The sequence below is a fragment of the Glycine max genome, chromosome 11 (assembly GCF_000004515.6).
Source record: "Glycine max cultivar Williams 82 chromosome 11, Glycine_max_v4.0, whole genome shotgun sequence".
Lineage (NCBI taxonomy): Eukaryota > Viridiplantae > Streptophyta > Magnoliopsida > Fabales > Fabaceae > Glycine > Glycine max.
The window spans coordinates 10,754,180-10,774,000 of NC_038247.2; the positions used below are offsets into that span (position 1 = coordinate 10,754,180).

Genomic DNA, 19,821 nt, shown 5'->3' on the forward strand with positions numbered 1-19,821 from the left:
AATATTAATAACTAGAATAATTTTAAAAAAATTTATAAATTTAAGAAAAAGTTATTATTATTAATTAAGTTAATCACTTTTTTTAATACTAATAAGTTAGATGATTAAATCTTATATATATAATAAGAGAGGGAACAATAAGAAATGCCATAATATAAATTAAAAACAAATAAATATATTCATTCATTAATTTATTTTAATGCGTTACGCCACGTCATCTCTGACCGTGTGTAAAAAACTTATGACTTGTGACTTACTTATCCGATAGTTCTGACAACTCCAGAAACAGTAACATAATAACGAGACACAGACAGAGCTCATTAATTTATGTCTTAAAAACACAATTAATCAACCTCAGCCACTGCATTTACGTTTTCTCATTAATCCTTTCACTTTGCTTGCTACTACTCTAATATCTATATCCCTGTATACAATTTTTCCCCCCTCTCTCTCTGTCTAACAAACAGGTATTTAACTATTCAGTAGAAATTTGATTTTTTCAAAGTTTGGTATGATGCCACCCTTTTGTTTTGGTGTCGTCGCCGTTGCTTAAGACCTTTCATTATGCTCTTCAACTTTCCGTGAGTTTGAAGGATCCCAAAATTCATTTTTTTTATTATTAAAATTATTGGTTCTTTTTGGTATGGAATTAAGTAATTTAAAAAATAAAATTTAATTTAGCGTTTGGTGGGGAATTTCAAAGTACTGGATCCTCTTTCTTCTATAAATTGTTTTCTGATCGTAGGTCGTTTGGATCAGATCCGTGATTTGTGGTTTTAGATTTGTGTGTCTTTGCGATAAGGTCCACTATTATTTCTCACACTCTCTCTTTCTCTTCTGAATGTTATTGAAGTGTCTGATATTTATTACTTGATTTGATTTTATGAAATTTTGTAACTAGCCTAATGTATGTGTAAGAAATTTTGACCCTTTGAGAATTGGTTCAGGATTTGAGCTTCAGTGGGTTTTTTTTTTTTTACAATGGCAACGAATTCTTCTAATGGAGCAACAAAGCAACCTCCCATGCCATCTCCCTTGCGTTTTTCCAAGTTCTTTCAGGTGAACTCTCTCGCGTAGCATTCTCATGCTTTTCTTTCATTCTAATTGTTGCTTGGATCCTGGTATGCGGGTTTCATTTTAGTTCACTTTTGTTGTTGTCATGTTTCTCACTTTTGTTATAAGTTGATTTCTATTGATAACGGCATAATGTCATTTGATTATGACATGTTAAAGTATACAACTGAGTTTATTTGCTGATGAGTGACTTACCTGTGCTTGTCAGATTCCCCTTTTGCTTTTATGAATGGATCTTTATTTTAATGTGCCTGAGTTGATGGTGATATTTTATTTATATGGCCAATTGTGGTCTAGAAACAATTTATGAAATCAATATACCTTTTTTGTAGGTGTAAAATGTTATAGGAATTCAGTAAATTTAATGTTTGCAGGGAACATGAGTAGTACCGAAATTCAGATCTCTCTAAATTTCAACTTGTGTGCTGGTTAGATCTTGAAGCTGTTAGCATTTTAGTTTTTATTCAATGCTCACTCTTGTCAAAATATATGTTATGGTTGCATTCTTATGTTTTGCTTTTCAGCTCTTGTTTCCAGTTGGTCAATAAAAAAAAAATTCCCTTTTCACTGCTTCATTTCACTTTATATATTCTCTTGCACAACATAGTTCAGGTCATATGGGATTATGTGCATAAAACATGCTGACAAAAAAAAGGTTCATAAAACATCATATTACATCTCATTATCGTGAGAACACTGATTATCTGAACAATGCTCTTGTCAGGATGTCTTACTTTACATGATCATTTTTTTCCCTTTCCTTACGTGAATTCTTGGTTTTACAATGTTCCTTTCATCTCTGACAAAAGTCCAATATGAGAATTCTGGTTACTGGAGGAGCTGGATTTATTGGCTCTCACCTAGTTGACAAATTGATGGAAAATGAAAAAAATGAGGTTAGCTTGGTTGATATCTTTTTGTTCTTAGTTTTGAAATTTATTAGTTATTCAACAAGTACGATATAACTTTGGAACAATATGTGATAGTATGCTGGTCTAATCAGGTCATTGTTGCTGACAACTACTTCACTGGATCTAAAGACAACCTTAAAAGATGGATTGGCCATCCAAGATTTGAGCTAATTCGTCATGGTATAATTTTACTATTCTCTTCATTGCAATCATTCACAGTTTGGGATTAATTTGATGGTTTATTCTCAATTGTTCTAAATCAGTTACCAATGTAGAGCAGCCAGCTGCATCATGCTGTTCAACATAACATGAATGATTCTATCAGGTGCAGAGTTTCTCTGCGTTTTTAGATGTGTTTTAATTTAATTAAAATGCATGTACTTTTCTTTTCCCTGAACAGATGTCACAGAGCAATTGTTGATTGAGGTTGATCAAATCTATCATCTTGCATGCCCTGCTTCTCCAATCTTCTACAAATACAACCCTGTAAAGGTGGGGGTTCTTAGATTCTACTTTTATATTTCTGTCATTTACCATGATCCTGTCAGCTGTCTACATGATTTATTTCTTGCACAGGAGTAGTTTTAGTTCCTCCCACTGCCCCCCCTCCCCCTTCTATTGTAGATTTAAAAATTGAATTTCATATATATTGTTATGATGTTTCCAATTGTTAGTATGTCCAGTAATTCAGATTGTGTTTATGACCTACTCATTGGTCGATTCTCTCTATCTAGTGAATTTCGAGAAATTATCTAACAGTTAAAGTAAAACCTTTACAGACAATAAAGACAAATGTGATTGGAACACTGAACATGCTTGGGCTTGCTAAGCGTGTGGGAGCAAGGTTATCTCTTTTTCTAAATACAAAAGTGGATGATCTACATCATTGCCATCCGTGTATCTTACAAGTAGTAATTTTGATTGACAGGATTTTGCTTACATCTACTTCAGAAGTATATGGGGACCCTCTTGTGCATCCACAACCAGAAAGCTATTGGGGCAATGTAAACCCCATTGGTACTTACACATCTCATTCTCAATCCAAACTTGTGTATCAATGGCATCATAATGGGGACAATGCTAATTTAGCTGAGCTCATCATAATGTTTACCTCAATGTTTAATTTTCACACTTCAAAGTGATTTGTCATTTTGATCATGCATTTGTTAAAGAACATAATCTGAAAGCTGCAAAGATATGATCTTTTTGAATTATATTTTGATAAGATCCATGGCGATCATATATTTCCAAACCTATAGGAATTTGGAATGACCATCGACTTTAATATATACCATATCATTATCTCTTGGAATGTTGCTTTATCAATAGCCTAAACATAAAAATATGTATGAACAGGAGTTCGGAGTTGTTATGATGAGGGCAAGCGTGTTGCAGAAACTTTGATGTTTGATTATCATAGGCAGCATGGAATCGGTAATTCCTTATCTTTATTTTTTCCTTTTCTCCTTGGCAACATCTCATTGATTGAGGGCACAAACAGTACACGTTTTGCACTGCTGTTAACTAATAAGCAATAACTCAATGTGATGCTTATTTTCATATTTTTCTCTCAGAAATACGCATTGCGAGAATCTTCAACACATATGGACCACGCATGAATATTGATGATGGGCGTGTTGTCAGTAACTTCATTGCTCAAGCAATTCGGTAAATCCTTTAACTTAATAATGTTATAGGCAAGATGGATATGCTGATAAATAGTTTTTTAAGACTTTATATTATCTCAACTCTCAAGAAACATTGATGCACACCAAACAAATAACTGTTTGAGTGCAGTACTGCAGTAATAAGTAATTATGTGCTTGTTGAGCCTGCTGCTTATTTGCTAGGTTGATTCAAATACCTTGATTTAGTTGACCACTCATAATTTATTTTTTTACCATTTCAAGTTGCACTCTCTATCTGTTGCTTCTCATATAATTTTTTGTTATAGTGGTGAACCCTTGACTGTCCAAGTTCCAGGAACTCAAACTCGCAGTTTCTGCTATGTCTCTGACATGGTATATATGATACATGTTTCTTATTTGTGATTTATTATCTTGATTCAAGTACTAGGCGTGATTGACTAAGATTATACATTTGAAATCTATTAGGTTGATGGACTTATACGTCTAATGGAAGGGGAAAACACTGGTCCAATCAACATTGGGAACCCAGGTTATATTACAATACATTTGAGTGCTGACTTTTCTGCCAAATATTAATATGTGTTGATACTTCATTCTTCCAGGTGAATTTACAATGATTGAACTTGCCGAGAATGTGAAAGAGGTTAGTTGTAACTTGCAAACCATTTCAATTCTTGGAGAATCCCCACTTCTCTCTTCTGTGTTAGTCTGGTTATATTTTAACTATAAGCTTTGACCAACAAGTTTGAAAAAAGGAACTCTTTGATAGTGAATTGTGGACATGTTTCCATGAGAGGGATTGTGTATGTGCTTTGCAACATGCAATTAACAAAGTGATGTGGGGAAAAAATGTTTTTTTGTTTACCTTGTGGTTTAATGATGGAGCTTTTCGTGAAAAACTTTGAAGTTAGCTAATGCTTTATGTATGGTTGTGCAGCTTATCAATCCAAAAGTGCAGATAAATATGGTTGAGAACACTCCTGACGATCCTCGTCAGAGAAAACCAGACATTACAAAAGCAAAGGAATTGCTGAGATGGGAACCAAAGGTCAAGTTGTATGATGGCCTTCCTCTCATGGAAGAGGATTTCCGTCAGAGGCTTGGAGTTCCCAAGAGCAACTAAGCTCCTTTTACTCCTTCATTTCTTATCATATAATCATAATGAATATTTTGATAGTAACGGGGATGTGGATGAACCTGTTAAGTGTTAAGAGATGTTTTATATTGAAAATTATGGAGAGGAAGGTTAAACTTGCAGCCGGCAAAGCCAACTTGAACTTGCTCTTCAAATTGATACAATAAGATTGCTTCTCCACCCAACTTCTATTGGAAATGCTGTTGTTGAGATGAGTTGAAATTATTTTTTATTGAAATTTAGGTGTTACAAGTTCTCTTTCGACTTTCTTTACCCATTGTATGTCAGGGTAGGTGTGTCTTAATGTGTTCTCTGTACCGAAATACAATTCAGATTGTGTTTGGTGGGTTCATATTTGGATTTGAGGAGGTTTGAATCTCCTTAAGAAATAAAGTTACGATGTTCTGATATGAATGTGAAATAGGTTCTACTTGAAATGTGTTTCTCAATTCTTATTTGTTGAGATCTATTCTTCCAGTCGTTATATTCTACTAGGGGAACGGAGATCCGTCTCTCTTTAAATTTTTTGAATAATAAAAAAATAAAAGTTAAATAAAAAATGATAGAATAAAAAAAAAACTAATAATATAAAAGCAGTGAAAAGTTAATGTAAGTTAAAAAAAATTAAAATTTAAGAAATAGTTTAAAAAAGATTAACTATTGTTACTATTTTAAGGAATATCCTTAAGAATAAGGATAAAATGGTTTAAAAAATGTAGAGACAAAAATACTGATATAAAGTTGTATCTTGTTTGTATATTGGTATAGATGATTCACCTTGTGATCTCCATGTTTGTTTACGTGTACATAATTTATGTGATAATAAATCAAATTAAAGATAAATTGAAATTAAAGGTTATTTAATCTTATTTGCTTCTAATTTAAATTTGTCTTAAAATTTTAATTCTAACATGTCATATTAAGAGAGATGGTATGTATTAATTCACATAATTTTTATCTCAAAGAAGAAAATATATTTTTGGTCCCTCTAAAATTTTAAAAGTTTATTTTTAGTTCTTCTAGATTTTTTTTGTCTGCTTTTAGTATTTTTATTTTTGAAATGTCTGTTTTTTATCCCTCTAAATTTAAAATATGTTCTAAATAGAACTTAAAAAGATAAACGATCTCTTGACCAAGATAGTTTAAAAGCGAAAACTAAGGTTGGATTTGTTATACAATATGATATAGGACAAAGAGAGCAACGCAGGATAAATACTTGAATTATAGGATAAATTTTTATCATGTGTATTATTGGATTAACAATGGACAACACAAGCATATCAATATAAAATTTATTAAAATATATTTTTTAATATTAATTATCTTAAAACAATTTGCATTGCTATTATTATATTGTATGAGGATTCAAAATACATAATACATAAACTAACTAGTAGACCATGTAAATCTGAACTATATTACAAGATAAGGTTGTTGTAACTAGTAGATAATGTGAATTTTAAATATATGACATAATAAGAGTTGTTGTAACTAACAGATCATGTGAATTCAAAATACATTACATGATATGATAAGATTGTTGCAACGGATAGATAATGAGTGAGAAATAAGAGAGGTGAGGATAGTGTTTTTTGAATAATTTTTACCTAAAGCAACTAAAAAGAAATTGAGTTTTGGTTCTGTCCTTGAATAATTAATTTGTGTTGTCCTATGAACTTACTACGTGACAATGTGACGGGATTTAACTTATGTTAAAGTAAAAATGTGACATGAAATCTAATCATTAAACATGTATTTAGCTTTGCATGAAGGGGTAAGTATAAGATATCACTCAAAGTGACACTTCCTATGTCATATGTGACAAGAATAACCCATTCTAATAAATATTTTTTTTATCAAATTATTCATGTAATTAGTTTTCATGTTTAACCCATTTTATTAAAAAATTCAAGAAAAACAAACGTTTCAAAACTAAAGAGATTAAAAATGAATAAATTGTTTTAGAGGGAATACAAATAAACCTTTTAAATTTTAAAAAATTTAAAAACATATTTATCCTTTTTAAATATATAAATTATATTTTTTACATTTATAATGAATAACTTAAATTACACTATGATTTAGTTCAGTAGAGCATTGTTCCCTCTTAAAATAAAATGATTTGTTTATGTCTAAAATAAATTGTCAATTCTAAAAAAATATCAATTAGATTTAAAGGGTAAAAGATTAGATTAAAGTAGTGGAGATAATGAAGTCATCTAAATCAATTCGCAGGTATTCTTTAAGGATAGAATTAATCCAAACTCGTCCACAACAGAAATTGAGTGAGAGCAACAAACTGATAATATTAAATATCTTTGATGAAGCGAAAAACAAACAACTTCCATGATTTGATTTAGTTAGCAACTTCCATGATTTGATTTAGTTAGATGTCTTTGTCTTTGTCTTTGTCCAACAAAAACTCCACGTGAGCCCATGCAAACAAGCAGACGTGTGAATCACATCACATTTATTTATTATAATTTTAAGAAACAATTCCAAAACATTATGCTATAAATAATAGTGCATTACACATTTACACTCCCCTTGCTTGCTTATTAATTACTCATTCCCAGTCTCCGATTTTGCTTAACGTTCAATTCTCCAACCGTACGTATTTGCTTCCGTAGATATACGCTTTGGTTTCCCTTTGCATGTTCTGTTTGGTGTGATTTTGATTTCGATCGCTCTTGTCGTTGCATAGGTGCTTTCATTTTACGTTCTTCAACATTCCGTGAGTTTTAAGACTTCTTTTTTGTTTTTCTGATACATGTTTTCATTTTTTTTCATTTTTCTAAATTTGGCATTTGATTGAAGAATCTTCTGTTTTTGGATCTATATAATTTGGTTTATGATCATGGTGTGTTTGAATCAGAAGAGTGGATAGGTTTTTGGTTTGGAATTTGGATTGGGTTGGTTTTGTTCTCATTCTCTGTCTCTCCCCAATTGGCCCTTTTATTTGATAGATTTGATGGCACTTGATCTGGTTTATGAAAATTTTGTTATGCTGTTCCGAACCGTGGTGAGAGCAAATTGGTTAACCTCTTCGAAATTGGTGCAGGAATTGAACTTCAGAGGTCCTTGCAATGGCAACGAATTCTTCTGATGTACTGTCGCCGAAGCAACCTCCCTTGCCATCTCCCTTGCGTTTCTCCAAATTCTATCAGGTGTACTATCACTTTATTATCATTATTATTATTAACAATCTTCTTGCCACATTGTTGTTCTCGTTTGTTATTTGGATCGCACAATTAAAATTTATTGTTAATTGGCTTGATATTGTTTATACAATGGAGATCTTTTCGATTTTTCTATCCTGTGTACCAGATGCATAGGACAAGAATATGGATTATATATGTTTTACACCATATTAAATATGATCAAAATAGATATGATGGATGAACTTTGTTGTTGTGCTTAAGTTTGTTCTTAAGCTCTGCAAATCAGTATCATTTACTATTTACATAGATTGCAATCACAAATCAAACTGTGAGAGCTTACTCTGCAAAATATGACCAACAGGCCAGAGTTATATCCAGGGAGGGAGGGGAGTGATAACAGAAAAAAGGGTTCAAAGTTATCCCTCTTTCTTTCTTTTTTTTAATGGGGGGTATACTAATACTGATCAGTGAAACTAAGTTTTTTTTTTTTCATTTATCTATTATTCTATTTTCTTGTATACCTATGGTTCAGAAGTATGTGTATGAAAACATGCATCCTACAACTGTTGATTGAAATTTGTTGTGTGATTATAAACAGGGATTTTGTCTGAAAGAATCCCTTAGTCTGCATAACTTAATTTTTCTTGATGCCTTGTTTAACCAACATTTCTTTCATTCTTGACCATAGTCTAACATGAGAATCTTGATTACGGGAGGAGCTGGATTCATTGGTTCTCACCTAGTTGATAGATTGATGGAAAATGAAAAAAATGAGGTTAGCTAATTAGTTTATTGTGTTTTTGAGTAGTTTTGTTTTTCTTTTCAGCAATTCTATTATGCTTACAAAACATAACTTCTAATCAGGTCATTGTTGCTGACAACTACTTCACTGGATCAAAGGACAACCTCAAAAAATGGATTGGTCATCCAAGATTTGAGCTTATCCGTCATGGTATACTCCATTTTGTTTACTATTCAACTTCTCAACCATCTAAAAATTAAATTATTGTGCATATGATAGACTGAAGATTAGATTATATTTTGTCTCATTTGGTAGCATGTGTGAGCACTAGTGTCTAAGGTTGGAAACTGATTTATGTTAAAAGTTAAAAGACTGCAAAAGATCATTCTATCAGCAGAAGCTTTACAGTTGTTACACCACAAATTTAAGTATTTGATATTTCAGGTTCAGTTGTTTCTTAATCAACTGCAATGTTGATCAACTGGTTGTATGATATTCTCTGGAATCATGAACAGTGATACCTTAGTGTATATAGTATATCATGTTCAGAATGTCTTTAAATGTCTAAAAGTTAATGATACGGATACACATTATCATTATGATCCCTTTGTAGATGTCACTGAACCTTTGACGATTGAGGTTGATCAGATCTACCATCTTGCATGCCCCGCATCTCCTATTTTCTACAAATATAATCCTGTGAAGGTATAGTTTTGAGTCTTGTTTTGTCTATATTTCATTATATTTTGATTAGCATACAAACATATTTTTCTCAGCTGATAAAGGTTTTGCTTTTAACATTCATTGAATAGTCTTTGTCCAATTTATATTGCAGTATTTAGAATTCATGCATTCTGTGGCTTTCTGCAATCTGCAGTATATTAATTCTACTTCTGTCATGTGTTATTGCTTGAAAGTTCTGTTTTTCAGCTGATCCTTGAGACACTATCTAATATGTTAGGAAAATAATTTTTACAGACAATAAAGACAAATGTGATTGGCACACTGAACATGCTTGGGCTTGCAAAACGAGTTGGGGCAAGGTTGGAAAATTGTCTTTGGAAAATGATAATTTCAGCTTCTATCATCATTTGGTCTTTATTCTTTTTCTTTTTAGTAGAGTCTTAGTTCTTATTTTATTGGCAGGATTTTACTCACATCAACATCTGAGGTATATGGGGATCCTCTTGTGCATCCCCAACCTGAAGGCTATTGGGGCAATGTGAACCCTATTGGTACATGCTTTTCTCTTTGTCTCAGTCTGTATCTTTCTTAAATTAAATTATATCTTCTGCTATGATTGTGAAAAATATCTGTGCAGTATAAACCATAGAGACCTACTTTCTTATTTAATTTTTGTATTATAAGGTAGCTTATTGTTTGAATTTCTTTTTCATGACAAACTATAATTGGTTATGAACTTAAGAAGCTAAAAGCATTGAAGTATGCATGTGTGTGAGAGACCTTTCTTTTGCCACATAAGTATTAGCTCCTTAATGCAAGGTTAACTTTTTTGAAGCAAAGAATTTTTTCAATACAATATTTATGTAGATGTATTATGGTCTAAGCACTTGATTATATATCTTTAACAGGAGTTCGTAGTTGCTATGATGAGGGGAAACGTGTGGCTGAAACTTTGATGTTTGATTATCATAGGCAGCATGGAATAGGTAATTTCTGCTCTTCTTTTCTTCATAGTTGTTGTTGATTGTTGTTGTTTTCTTCATAGTTGTCTTTTGTTCCTTGTTATAGCTGGTAGAAAATTTTCTTTTGTAAGTTAACTGAGTTTTTTATATTTCTTTCAACATAGAAATACGTGTTGCAAGAATCTTTAACACATATGGGCCACGCATGAATATTGATGATGGACGTGTTGTCAGCAACTTCATTGCTCAAGCGATTCGGTAATTAAAACATTTTTCAGTTTGTAGTTTATATGTTGTACTGTAGTGTTATTTCTATGTGCCTTGTTTGATCTGTTAATGATGGTTTTTGATTGCTGCATTCAGGTCTTTAGTTGAATGCGTGATGCATGCAATGGGGCATGCTTTTCACTTGCATCAATTATTGATTTAATTATTTCAGTACCTTGATTTGGTTGACTAACTGTGACTTCTTTTTCTGTCTTCTCCCCATTTCTAAATTGATGTTTTATTGCTTTATCTGTTATCCGTCATTTCGCTCAATCTTTGGTGTGTTTCAGTGGTGAACCCTTGACAGTCCAGTCTCCAGGAACACAAACTCGCAGTTTCTGCTATGTCTCTGATCTGGTATATATCTCATTTGCATCTTTGTTTCATTGAGTTACTGTTAGTATTTGGTAAGCTGATTATGTTTTATTGTGATAGGTTGATGGACTTATCCGTCTCATGGAAGGATCCGACACTGGGCCAATCAACCTTGGAAATCCAGGTTAGATTTATATTGCAAGGCCTGCTTTTGAGTATCTTAACTTTTTTCCAATTGTGAAAACATCTTTAATTTCTTTGCCTTTATCAGGTGAATTTACAATGCTTGAACTTGCTGAGACAGTGAAGGAGGTTAGTTCAAGCTTTTATCCTTTTCAATAGCTTTCACTTCTCAAGTTTGGTTCATACTTAATTAAGCTTGTGAGTTGTAAAGTGTGATTTGAAACTTAGCTACCAATCCGGGAGGGAGCTATTTTTATAGGGAAGACTGCATGTATGATTTAATTACAACACATTTTAACTCATTTTAATTCCTATGCATATATTCTTTTAACTTATTTTAATCCCTACACGTGAAATTTTTAATTCGTTTTAGTTCCTACAATTTTTTTAAGAAATGTATGTGTAGAGACTAAAGTGAGTAGTTTTTAGGTGTAAAAATTAAACGTAAAGATTATGAAGGTATAGAAATTAAATGAATAATTAAACTCGCCTATATTAATGAATTTCTCGGAAAATAGTTTCTAATTCATACTCTTGTGGTCGATTTGCAGCTAATTAATCCAGATGTGGAGATAAAGGTAGTGGAGAACACTCCTGATGATCCGCGACAGAGAAAACCAATTATAACAAAAGCAATGGAATTGCTTGGCTGGGAACCAAAGGTTAAGCTGCGAGATGGCCTTCCTCTTATGGAAGAGGATTTCCGTTTGAGGCTTGACAAAAACAATTAACTTATTTTTCTTCCTTGTATATCTAGTCAAAATATTTCGATAATAAGTGGTATTGGATTATTCTATAAGTTTTCATATTTATGATACTTAGGAAGTAGGGATACCTGTAATTTCGTTTCCTCGATCGTACTCTTGTTTCACAAAAAAACACTGCAGCAATCATGTCTGTGCAAATTTTGCCAGTGAAATTATTATTGAGTTAAAATTTTCTTATAGTAAAAAGAAAAGTCCCTCCTTTATGGTTCTCTTTTCAAACATACGTGAATGCATTCTTTAATATTCGTGATTTGATAATCAAGATTCTGTTACACTAAATCATTAGTTCTTTACTTCTTCTTTTTTTCAACTGCACTTGTCAAGTCGTAATTGATTAAAAATTAAAAATCAAACTGGGTTGTTATACGTCGGCGGTATTAAGTTTAGACTTTTGATGTTATTAATTAATAATCATGCTTACTATTTCGGTATTATTAAACATGTTATTTGTAGGCGGTGATCATGGACGGAAAAATAAAAGAGTATTCATACAACTTAAATATTAAGGTTTGACCAGCGTTTAATTAATGGACCACGGTGAAAAGAGAAAGTTGGACGGGGGCTTCTAATGAGACTTGAACAAACATTTTCATATTAACAAAGTCCAACCAACACTTGTTAAAAGTGCAAAACCTTCTGATAAATTTTATCATATTGATAATTAGCTCTGTATTTTCATGCCATAATAAATTTGCTAATTTCCTCTGTATCATATCATATTATAATACATATAGAATCTTTTTTATACTCTAGCATTGTCAATAGTTTCTCTCAATCATATTGAATTATTCTCGTTTTATCATTATATACTTTATCTTCTTAATTGATTATCTTACAATCTCTCTAATTAAAATTTTAAACTGTCAATAATTAATTATCTCTATAAACCCAAAATATAATTTTTATATTTATAGATATTTCTTAGCTTAACTTATACGTATTAGCTTGTATTTTTCTTTTTATGTGTAAAATATTCACCAATTTTATTGTTGATGACTAATAAAATCTCTTTTAGTGAATATTTTTCATGACTCAAATTTAAAATTTAATGGAATCGAATTTAGTTTGACACCAACTAACAACACATTAGTTATATATTTTTTTTCTTTGTTCTTTTCACTCCTCTAAAATAAAAACAAAATGTTAGTCTAATTTAATTAAATTGAGTTGGGTCTTACTATTAATGTTCTTTGAGCATTAGATACGGTATAAAAAAAACAGATATTTTGTATTGAAATATACATTTTTTCGTTATTATGGAAATTTACATTAGTTATAGTAATAACAGTGTATTAATTACATTTTTTTATTCAGAAAAAAGTGGTCTAAGGACGCTTATTTAACATTTGTGAATTGAGATTTATTTCAATCTAGCGATTTAATTATATTTAAAGGAAAGAAAAGAGAGAGATTGGTCGTGGTGAATCCACGTGGCTCGAGCAGAAACAAAAGCGGTAATGTGGTGTATGGCGGTGCTAATGTCCACGAGTCCCATTCACCATGTCACTAATTCCACGCCACCTCAGATTGTTTCATTATCCGAACCGCACCGCGCCCCCGCATCCACCATTCCCTTTCCAAACACATTTTTGTTTCTGCCGCAAAGTGTTTGCGTGTGACTCTATCCAACGGCCACGCTTCCATCATTTCTTTCAACCCGCTTGTTTTCCACGCTCTTCATTTTCAAAACAAAGATCGAAGAAAAGCGGTTTATTAACACTCCTAAACCAACCTCTCTCCGTTAAATTTAAATCTTAGTTTAATTTGATTTATTTTCCCTTGCGTTGCTAGATAAATGCCGATGCCGCGTCTGGATCGGGATTAGGGCCCTAGGGTTTTTGTTCGCTCCATCCGGTTCTGCTTCGGATTTCGATCGGAAATGTCCGAACCTCATTCACCGCCCCGTACCTCCGCGTATCTCGACGCGCTCTCTCAGGCGATCCACAAGAAACTTCAGCGGGTTCGTTTTTTCTTCCATTTTTTTCTTAGCAACGAGTGGAACGAGCTATTGATTTAGTTCTTGTTGCGTGTGATGAATGCGGTGCAGGCATTGGCTAATTCCTCGCAGAGGCGCAATTTGTTGCAGGAGCTGTTTGCGGACATAGCTTTAGAAGTCGATGAGCGAGCCAAAGGTGAGTGAGTTTGCAATTAAAATCATTGCGTTATTCAATCTGATTATTTTCGCCGTGATGCTACTTTGAGTCTTGTGATTTATTATAGAGTACGGCGATTCACATGGCAACTTGTGCTTTTAGCATGTTATTGGAATTAAAATGTTTGTGGTCACGATCTATATATATATAGAATAAAACTTAGAAACAGTTTAGTATGCGCTTTTGGTAGTTCTTCAGCACGAATTGGAGTTTCATCTCGGTAATTTGCGTAATAATGGTTTGCATTAAAGATCAACATATATTACTGAAGTAAAACTCTAATTCTGATAGAAGTTTAGCATCACAAGCACCGATGGAACTGTATCTAAATCTTGTCTTTATATATACTTCTTTTGGTATGAAGTGAAGTTTTAATCCGAGGTTAAAGTAGCATATATGTGGCTAAGAAAGTAGGATTATTATGTGTTGCTAACATAATTAGCTGCTCTGTTATGTTATGGTGATCTCTGAATGCTGGATATGCTTGATCACGTGTGATTGGGAACTTTATTGAACAAATGAGTGTGATACAGGAGGATGGAATTCACAAGAATCACAACTAAAATGTGGATATTTGAATTGAATCTAATAACGTATCAGGAACTTCTTTTTTTGTTTCCTAGAAGGGGGAGGATGTATGTGTATTATCCTTTATTTGTTAAACAAGAGTTATAAAGTGCATGTTTTCTATTTTTTACAATAACAGATGTAATTGTCAACAAGGAAGAAGATGGCATTTCTCCCGCAGAGGATATTAATGATGGTCCGTTATGCTTCTATGATGTGCTTGCTGATTATTTTGTGCGAGTGTCTGAGAGTGGAAAACCTATCCTTGACTTGATTGTTCAACTTTGGAGCCAATCATTTGCTTCACATATTTTTGCCCTACTGTTTCACAAATGGGTATGTGAGCTTGTGTCTACATTTGTCTTGTTGCTTTCTTGATGACGTTTTTCATGTGTGATTGTATGGTCTTTAGTCACTGGTTTTGAATTTTAACATTCACAATTTAAAAAGAACGATTTACTCAAGTTGCTTTACCAGTTTGGATTCTATTAAAAAGGTAAGTATTTGAAGTGCATAGATATCATTGTTTCTTTCACGATCACCATGCCCTTAATAATTAATGCAAATGGAAGCCAAGTCAGACATTCTTTTAAACTGGTTTCGCAATGATTTTTGGTTCTCATGGTCATCTAAAGTAGAGATTTGTCCATACATGAAGCACAAAGCCTGCTTCTTCTCGAATTGTCAAATACACTTCCCACAATGACGCTGACATTGCTCACCAGGTGTCCAATTGGAAATTATTTTTTATTGGCTTAGACACATGCCAAACATGGTGTGCACGCTCAACCAACACTCCAATATGACTTGACACTTTAAGGATATGTCTCGTATAAAAAAAAAGTGAAAATTATTGTCTTAAAAATTTAAAACATGAAGAATATTAAGAAATTTATCCGTCACACTTCCTTTGGGAACATTGCTTTCTCTATTCACATTGTTCTTCATTATTCATCCCCATTCCTTGTTCCTCCCTTTCTCTTTCCTGTTTGTCTATTCTCTTCTCCTAGACACTTCCTTGTTTTTCGCTCCTTTCTATTCATCTTTTGGTTCCAGAACCGATAATGCTTTCTATGTTGACAGCCCAAGGTTCCAGAACATTGCACATAGTGTTCCAGTTCAAGAACACCTCTGCAGTAGCCCTAGGTTCTTCACTCCTAACATCAACAGTTCCACAACCTCCGAGGTTTTTCCCTTTCTCCAATTTTCATTCCATGTTGTTTGTGGGCTGCTAGCAATTTTCCATAAAAGAAGAAACATCCCAGTCACCCCAAAATCAATGAGAATTTTTTTTACAGAGAGGAACTAAAAAGAACATTTTTGAAATTAAGGGACTAATAAAAGCAAATTTAAATTTCGGGATCAAAACAAAATTGACCCAAATTTGAGGAACAAAAAAACATATTTAAGCTTATTTAATTTCATTTCTGTTATTTCTCTTCTGCTTTTTAATGATTACGGAGGGTTTCCTCTGTTGTAAAGAGTCAATCTCCGTATTTCCTAAGCAAGCCTAGGTTCCTCTAAATTTCTAATGAGTTTGATGAATTACTTGCATATATCTTCCATGGATCGTAATTGTGGTATATAGTTTGTCAGTAAAACATTTTCCATGTAGCTTCCTACTGTGTTTCACAATAACTTCATAACTTTTTGCAGTTATTTGAAGTTCATCTTGATAATCCAGAAGTGCTTCTCCGGTATTCATCTGCTCTGGTTCAAGGTGCCACAAATGTTTTCTGGTATGAATACAGGCTGTTGAAAAGAAAACTTTACTTAATTGTCCATAATTAGCAAAAGCCAAGCTTGGATTTGGATTGACTGGTGTTTACTAGTTACCTGTGAAGCTCAGACACAGTGGTTAAAGGAGGTGTCGGGGTCGGGGTGTCCAACACATTTCCAACACTGACGCGCAGTGGACATGTGGCAAATTTTGTGGTGTCCAATTTTTTTTTAAGCTTGGACACAGCGGCAACACGGCCCAGACACATCTTTTTCTTTATCAAAAATTTAAAATAAAAATCAACCTAAAGATTAAATTATAACAATAATCAAATTTCCTTTTTAAAAGTTAACCTATTGTGGTAAACCTTTCACTTAAAAACTTTCTGCCTTCTGTTTTCTTAGATTTTTTTTTTTTTTTTTTTTTTGCCGACCCCACCTAGTGGGATAAGGCGTTGTTGTTGTTGTTGTTGTTGTTTTCTTAGATTTTTTTTGTGAAGAGATGAAGTTCTTGAATTTTGGAATATGATGACTTAGTACCTTTTTTGTGAGGCTTATTTTCATATGAAAATTATAAAGCTTAACAACTTATTGTAAGATCAATATATAAATCTTAATTAGCAATTTAAACTTTTGTCATCTTGATTATATATATATATATAATGTGTTCCTGTGTCTTATGTTTTTTACTTTAGTTGTTCCAAGTGTTTGTGTCGGAGTTCGTGCTTCATAGCTAGTTACAATTATATTGACTTTCATTACCAATTTACCATGACTGGACAAAATATATGAACTTCCTTTCATGCTCTATTCTTCTTCTCATTGGAAAGAAGAATAGTTGTGGGTTCTCTTCATTATTTTTCTTTTAAAATTATTTTATTAATATTTTTCGCTTTACCTGATTTTTAATATGCCAATTCCATAGCAATCCATTCAGGCCTATCCCCTCCATAAAAAAAGCATAACAGAAAGTAATGGCAAATGTTATTAAGATTGTCTCCATGGGCTAGAACATCTGCTATAGTACAGTGGACATGGTACCATACTCATAAATTCAATCTGGGATGATATTGCAATAATATTTTTTTGATACCATGTACAGGATTGACATTCAAACAAATACAAGGCGATTCCAGTCTCTATTCCGTGTAAGAGTCCTAGAAGGAATCTAATGTTTATTTGCACTGATATGGATAATCTAACTAATGTAGTGATTATTGCTTCCTTCTCCCAATTATTTTCCATATTCGTTGTGTTTCCCTCAAGTTCAGTACCTTTTGGAAGATGTTGGATTAGACCACACTCGATTGAATAAAATTCCTTTCCAGGTCAGATTGACCCTATAAGTTATAGTTTTTGGTATTATGGTTTCTGGTAATGTCATTCTAAAATTATTTACCTTCATGGTATTATCAGGCTCAGCGGGATATGTATCTTTTGCTCTCAAGGTTCATTCTATTTTACAACAAAGGTAGACAGACTATTGGGGGAGTGGACTAAGCCATGAATGATGATGATCTAGCATTTTAAAATATTATATTTTCTTTGCAGCTGACAAAATAGATAGCTTCCTGAAGCAATGTCCCGCTTTCCCAACTGCTTTCTTAATTGGCGGTCCAGCAGATATATTTGTTACCGAACTCACTGATCAGGTACATTTGAATTACCTCTTCATAATTAAGAGCCGTATCCTCTTTTTCTATGAAGAGTTGAAGATGTAAACCCTTAATGTATGGTTTTGAATTTTTTGTTGTCACGTATCAGCTTCAAAAGCTAAAGGTTGAACCAGTGCTGCTTCATTACCTTTCAGAAATTAAGATCCTTCAGGGTATTATATCAACCATACAGGTGCAATATTTGGACAGGGACTATTCGTATCTCATCCTGACTTAGCTATGTCATTCTTTTGTTTATGGCACAGGTATGGAATTGAGAATGACTACTAGTACGAGACTGAAAACTTGTTTGTATAGCTTTACTTCACCTGGTGGTCCAATGTATCCCACTAGAGCCGTTCGTCATGCAGCTTGGGAAGCATTAGATTTACTTTTTCCGGTTAGTGTTTTTTTCTTATTATTATTATTATTTCGTACTTGAGCCACAAACAAGAAAGTGCCCCTCGTTAACTAAAGTATTTCAACTTTAAAAGCTTACAAGGATTGTTGAATAGGTAGCAATATATGATTAAAGTATGGTGGAAAATTGCTGAAGCTATCAATAGATCGAGAAAAATGCAGTTCTTTAATAAAGGGATTTAGTGGAATCGGCACACGGATGCTGCTATTTTTTTCTGCTTCTTTTGGTTATTCAACTGATTTCCTAAAGGGCAAATTGTTCACGTTTATGCCACACAATTCGTCTTTTATTTCGAGTCATTCAGAGCGAGCTACATGCATACACAAGCAATGTTCCTCTATTTTATATAAGTGATGATGTTATTGTTATACCATGATACAGGTGGGACGTTATCCTCGGCATCTTATTAGTTTGTTCTTCAGGTTGCTTTATCCGTGGTATTGGCCTTCCTCTTGTTGGAACTTTGTGATTTCTTGCATTCAGGCAGTTTTTTACTCCGTGCTGGGGTTTATATTTTCTACGTGGGATAAGATTGCCAAGCCAAAATCACAATAGATTCTTATATCTGTACAGAACTTGCATCATATCTTCCCAGCCGTCGTGAATTCTTAGCGCCTCGTCCTTTTTATTTTTCCTTTTTTTTTTTCAATAGTGAATATTTGTGTACAAACAAGCTTGCTTGCTAAGGCTTTGTATATTTTTTGACTATGGCAACAGTAAGTTTATTTAGAAGCACTCGTTTTGTTCGAGTATGAGCTATAGCAGACTGCAACATATTATAAGTTGAGCAAGATGAAAGAAATGAAAATATTAATATTACGAGTACTTTTGTTATAATTCCTACAAATAAGGTTTTCTGTTGTCTATTAATCCAAATGTGATGACTGATCGTTTTTTATTTTCTTCTCAAATTTCAAAAATGAGATCAAGGGGAAACGATGTATTAAAAACTGAACTGAACCTATTTGTAGAAACTAACTAAACATGTAAACCAGTCTTTTTTTATCTCGATATCTTCAATTTTACACTACCATCTAATTTTGTACTTGCCTCTTTATTAGGACAGCAGCAGCACTTACCAGCAGAAGACGTAGATTTATTGAATCATTCATTTGCCACAGCACAGTTTCTAAAAGTTTAAAACACGCAAGGGTCATCACAATCCAAACACTAGTCAGTTATAGGTCAGCTGTCGAACCACCATTCAATCCAGTTATACTTCAACCTACGTTAAACAGAACAAGCTGAGCATATTGTATTACGTGATGGATTAATGCCCAGTTGCCCCAGTGACATAATATTCTTAGGCTCTCGGACTGCTACCCTAAAAAACTCATACTGAAGGAAAAAAACGTTGCTAGATTCAAAGGAAGTTAACAATACCATTTTCTTTCCCACAGCTAGGGAGGCATGTGTATCATGTTTCACCAACGCCTGTTAACTAGAACAGACACTG

At 33.0% G+C, this 19,821-nt stretch overlaps 3 protein-coding genes across 9 annotated transcripts; all 3 read left to right on the top strand.

Annotated features, from left to right (window-relative positions):
- The first annotated feature begins 303 nt into the window (after positions 1-303).
- LOC114819094 (SDR family oxidoreductase) lies at positions 304-5,216 on the top strand. 5 transcript variants are annotated; one of them, XM_041006457.1, is made up of 14 exons: positions 311-467; positions 746-802; positions 948-1,059; positions 1,884-1,970; positions 2,078-2,165; positions 2,386-2,477; positions 2,765-2,829; positions 2,914-3,002; positions 3,342-3,419; positions 3,560-3,653; positions 3,940-4,006; positions 4,100-4,163; positions 4,237-4,277; positions 4,572-5,179. In XM_041006457.1, exons 3-14 carry the CDS (start codon positions 982-984, stop codon positions 4,755-4,757), a joined length of 1,029 nt encoding a protein of 342 aa, XP_040862391.1. In that variant the 5' UTR covers positions 311-467; positions 746-802; positions 948-981; the 3' UTR covers positions 4,758-5,179. The 5 variants fall into 5 exon arrangements, with proteins under 5 accessions (NP_001357170.1, NP_001357172.1, XP_040862391.1 ...); XM_041006458.1 differs by lacking the exon at positions 311-467 and adding an exon at positions 480-581; NM_001370241.1 differs by lacking the exon at positions 746-802 and having other exon boundaries at positions 304-581; positions 4,572-5,216.
- Positions 5,217-7,270: 2,054 nt separating this feature from the next.
- On the top strand, positions 7,271-12,125 carry LOC100816443 (SDR family oxidoreductase). Of its 3 annotated transcripts, none has more exons than XM_006590927.4 (13): positions 7,271-7,379; positions 7,831-7,936; positions 8,619-8,705; positions 8,795-8,882; positions 9,286-9,377; positions 9,651-9,715; positions 9,819-9,907; positions 10,265-10,342; positions 10,483-10,576; positions 10,876-10,942; positions 11,021-11,084; positions 11,172-11,212; positions 11,635-12,036. In XM_006590927.4, exons 2-13 carry the CDS (start codon positions 7,856-7,858, stop codon positions 11,812-11,814), a joined length of 1,026 nt encoding a protein of 341 aa, XP_006590990.1. In that variant the 5' UTR covers positions 7,271-7,379; positions 7,831-7,855; the 3' UTR covers positions 11,815-12,036. The 3 variants fall into 3 exon arrangements, with proteins under 3 accessions (XP_006590990.1, NP_001357175.1, NP_001357174.1); NM_001370246.1 differs by having other exon boundaries at positions 7,375-7,503; positions 11,635-12,125; NM_001370245.1 differs by lacking the exon at positions 7,271-7,379 and adding an exon at positions 7,534-7,681 and having other exon boundaries at positions 11,635-12,125.
- Positions 12,126-13,376: 1,251 nt separating this feature from the next.
- On the top strand, positions 13,377-19,189 carry LOC100815374 (uncharacterized). The gene is made up of 12 exons (NM_001255004.2): positions 13,377-13,558; positions 13,642-13,810; positions 13,898-13,982; positions 14,710-14,906; positions 16,227-16,309; positions 17,392-17,437; positions 17,561-17,617; positions 17,706-17,760; positions 17,841-17,941; positions 18,054-18,117; positions 18,211-18,344; positions 18,747-19,189. Exons 2-12 carry the CDS (start codon positions 13,730-13,732, stop codon positions 18,918-18,920), a joined length of 1,077 nt encoding a protein of 358 aa, NP_001241933.2. The 5' UTR covers positions 13,377-13,558; positions 13,642-13,729; the 3' UTR covers positions 18,921-19,189.
- Positions 19,190-19,821: the final 632 nt, after the last annotated feature.

Coding starts and splice junctions, on each gene's coding strand:
- LOC114819094 (NM_001370241.1), top strand. CDS start 982: ATGGCAACGAATTCTTCTAATGGAGCAACAAAGCAACCTCCCATGCCA. Junction 2,830..2,913: donor GCTAAGCGTGTGGGAGCAAG/GTTATCTCTTTT, acceptor TTTGATTGACAG/GATTTTGCTTACATCTACTT. Junction 3,654..3,939: donor TTCATTGCTCAAGCAATTCG/GTAAATCCTTTA, acceptor TTTTTGTTATAG/TGGTGAACCCTTGACTGTCC.
- LOC100816443 (XM_006590927.4), top strand. CDS start 7,856: ATGGCAACGAATTCTTCTGATGTACTGTCGCCGAAGCAACCTCCCTTG. Junction 9,378..9,650: donor ACAAATATAATCCTGTGAAG/GTATAGTTTTGA, acceptor TAATTTTTACAG/ACAATAAAGACAAATGTGAT. Junction 11,213..11,634: donor TTGCTGAGACAGTGAAGGAG/GTTAGTTCAAGC, acceptor GTCGATTTGCAG/CTAATTAATCCAGATGTGGA.
- LOC100815374 (NM_001255004.2), top strand. CDS start 13,730: ATGTCCGAACCTCATTCACCGCCCCGTACCTCCGCGTATCTCGACGCG. Junction 13,811..13,897: donor TCCACAAGAAACTTCAGCGG/GTTCGTTTTTTC, acceptor AATGCGGTGCAG/GCATTGGCTAATTCCTCGCA. Junction 17,438..17,560: donor GATTCCAGTCTCTATTCCGT/GTAAGAGTCCTA, acceptor CCTCAAGTTCAG/TACCTTTTGGAAGATGTTGG.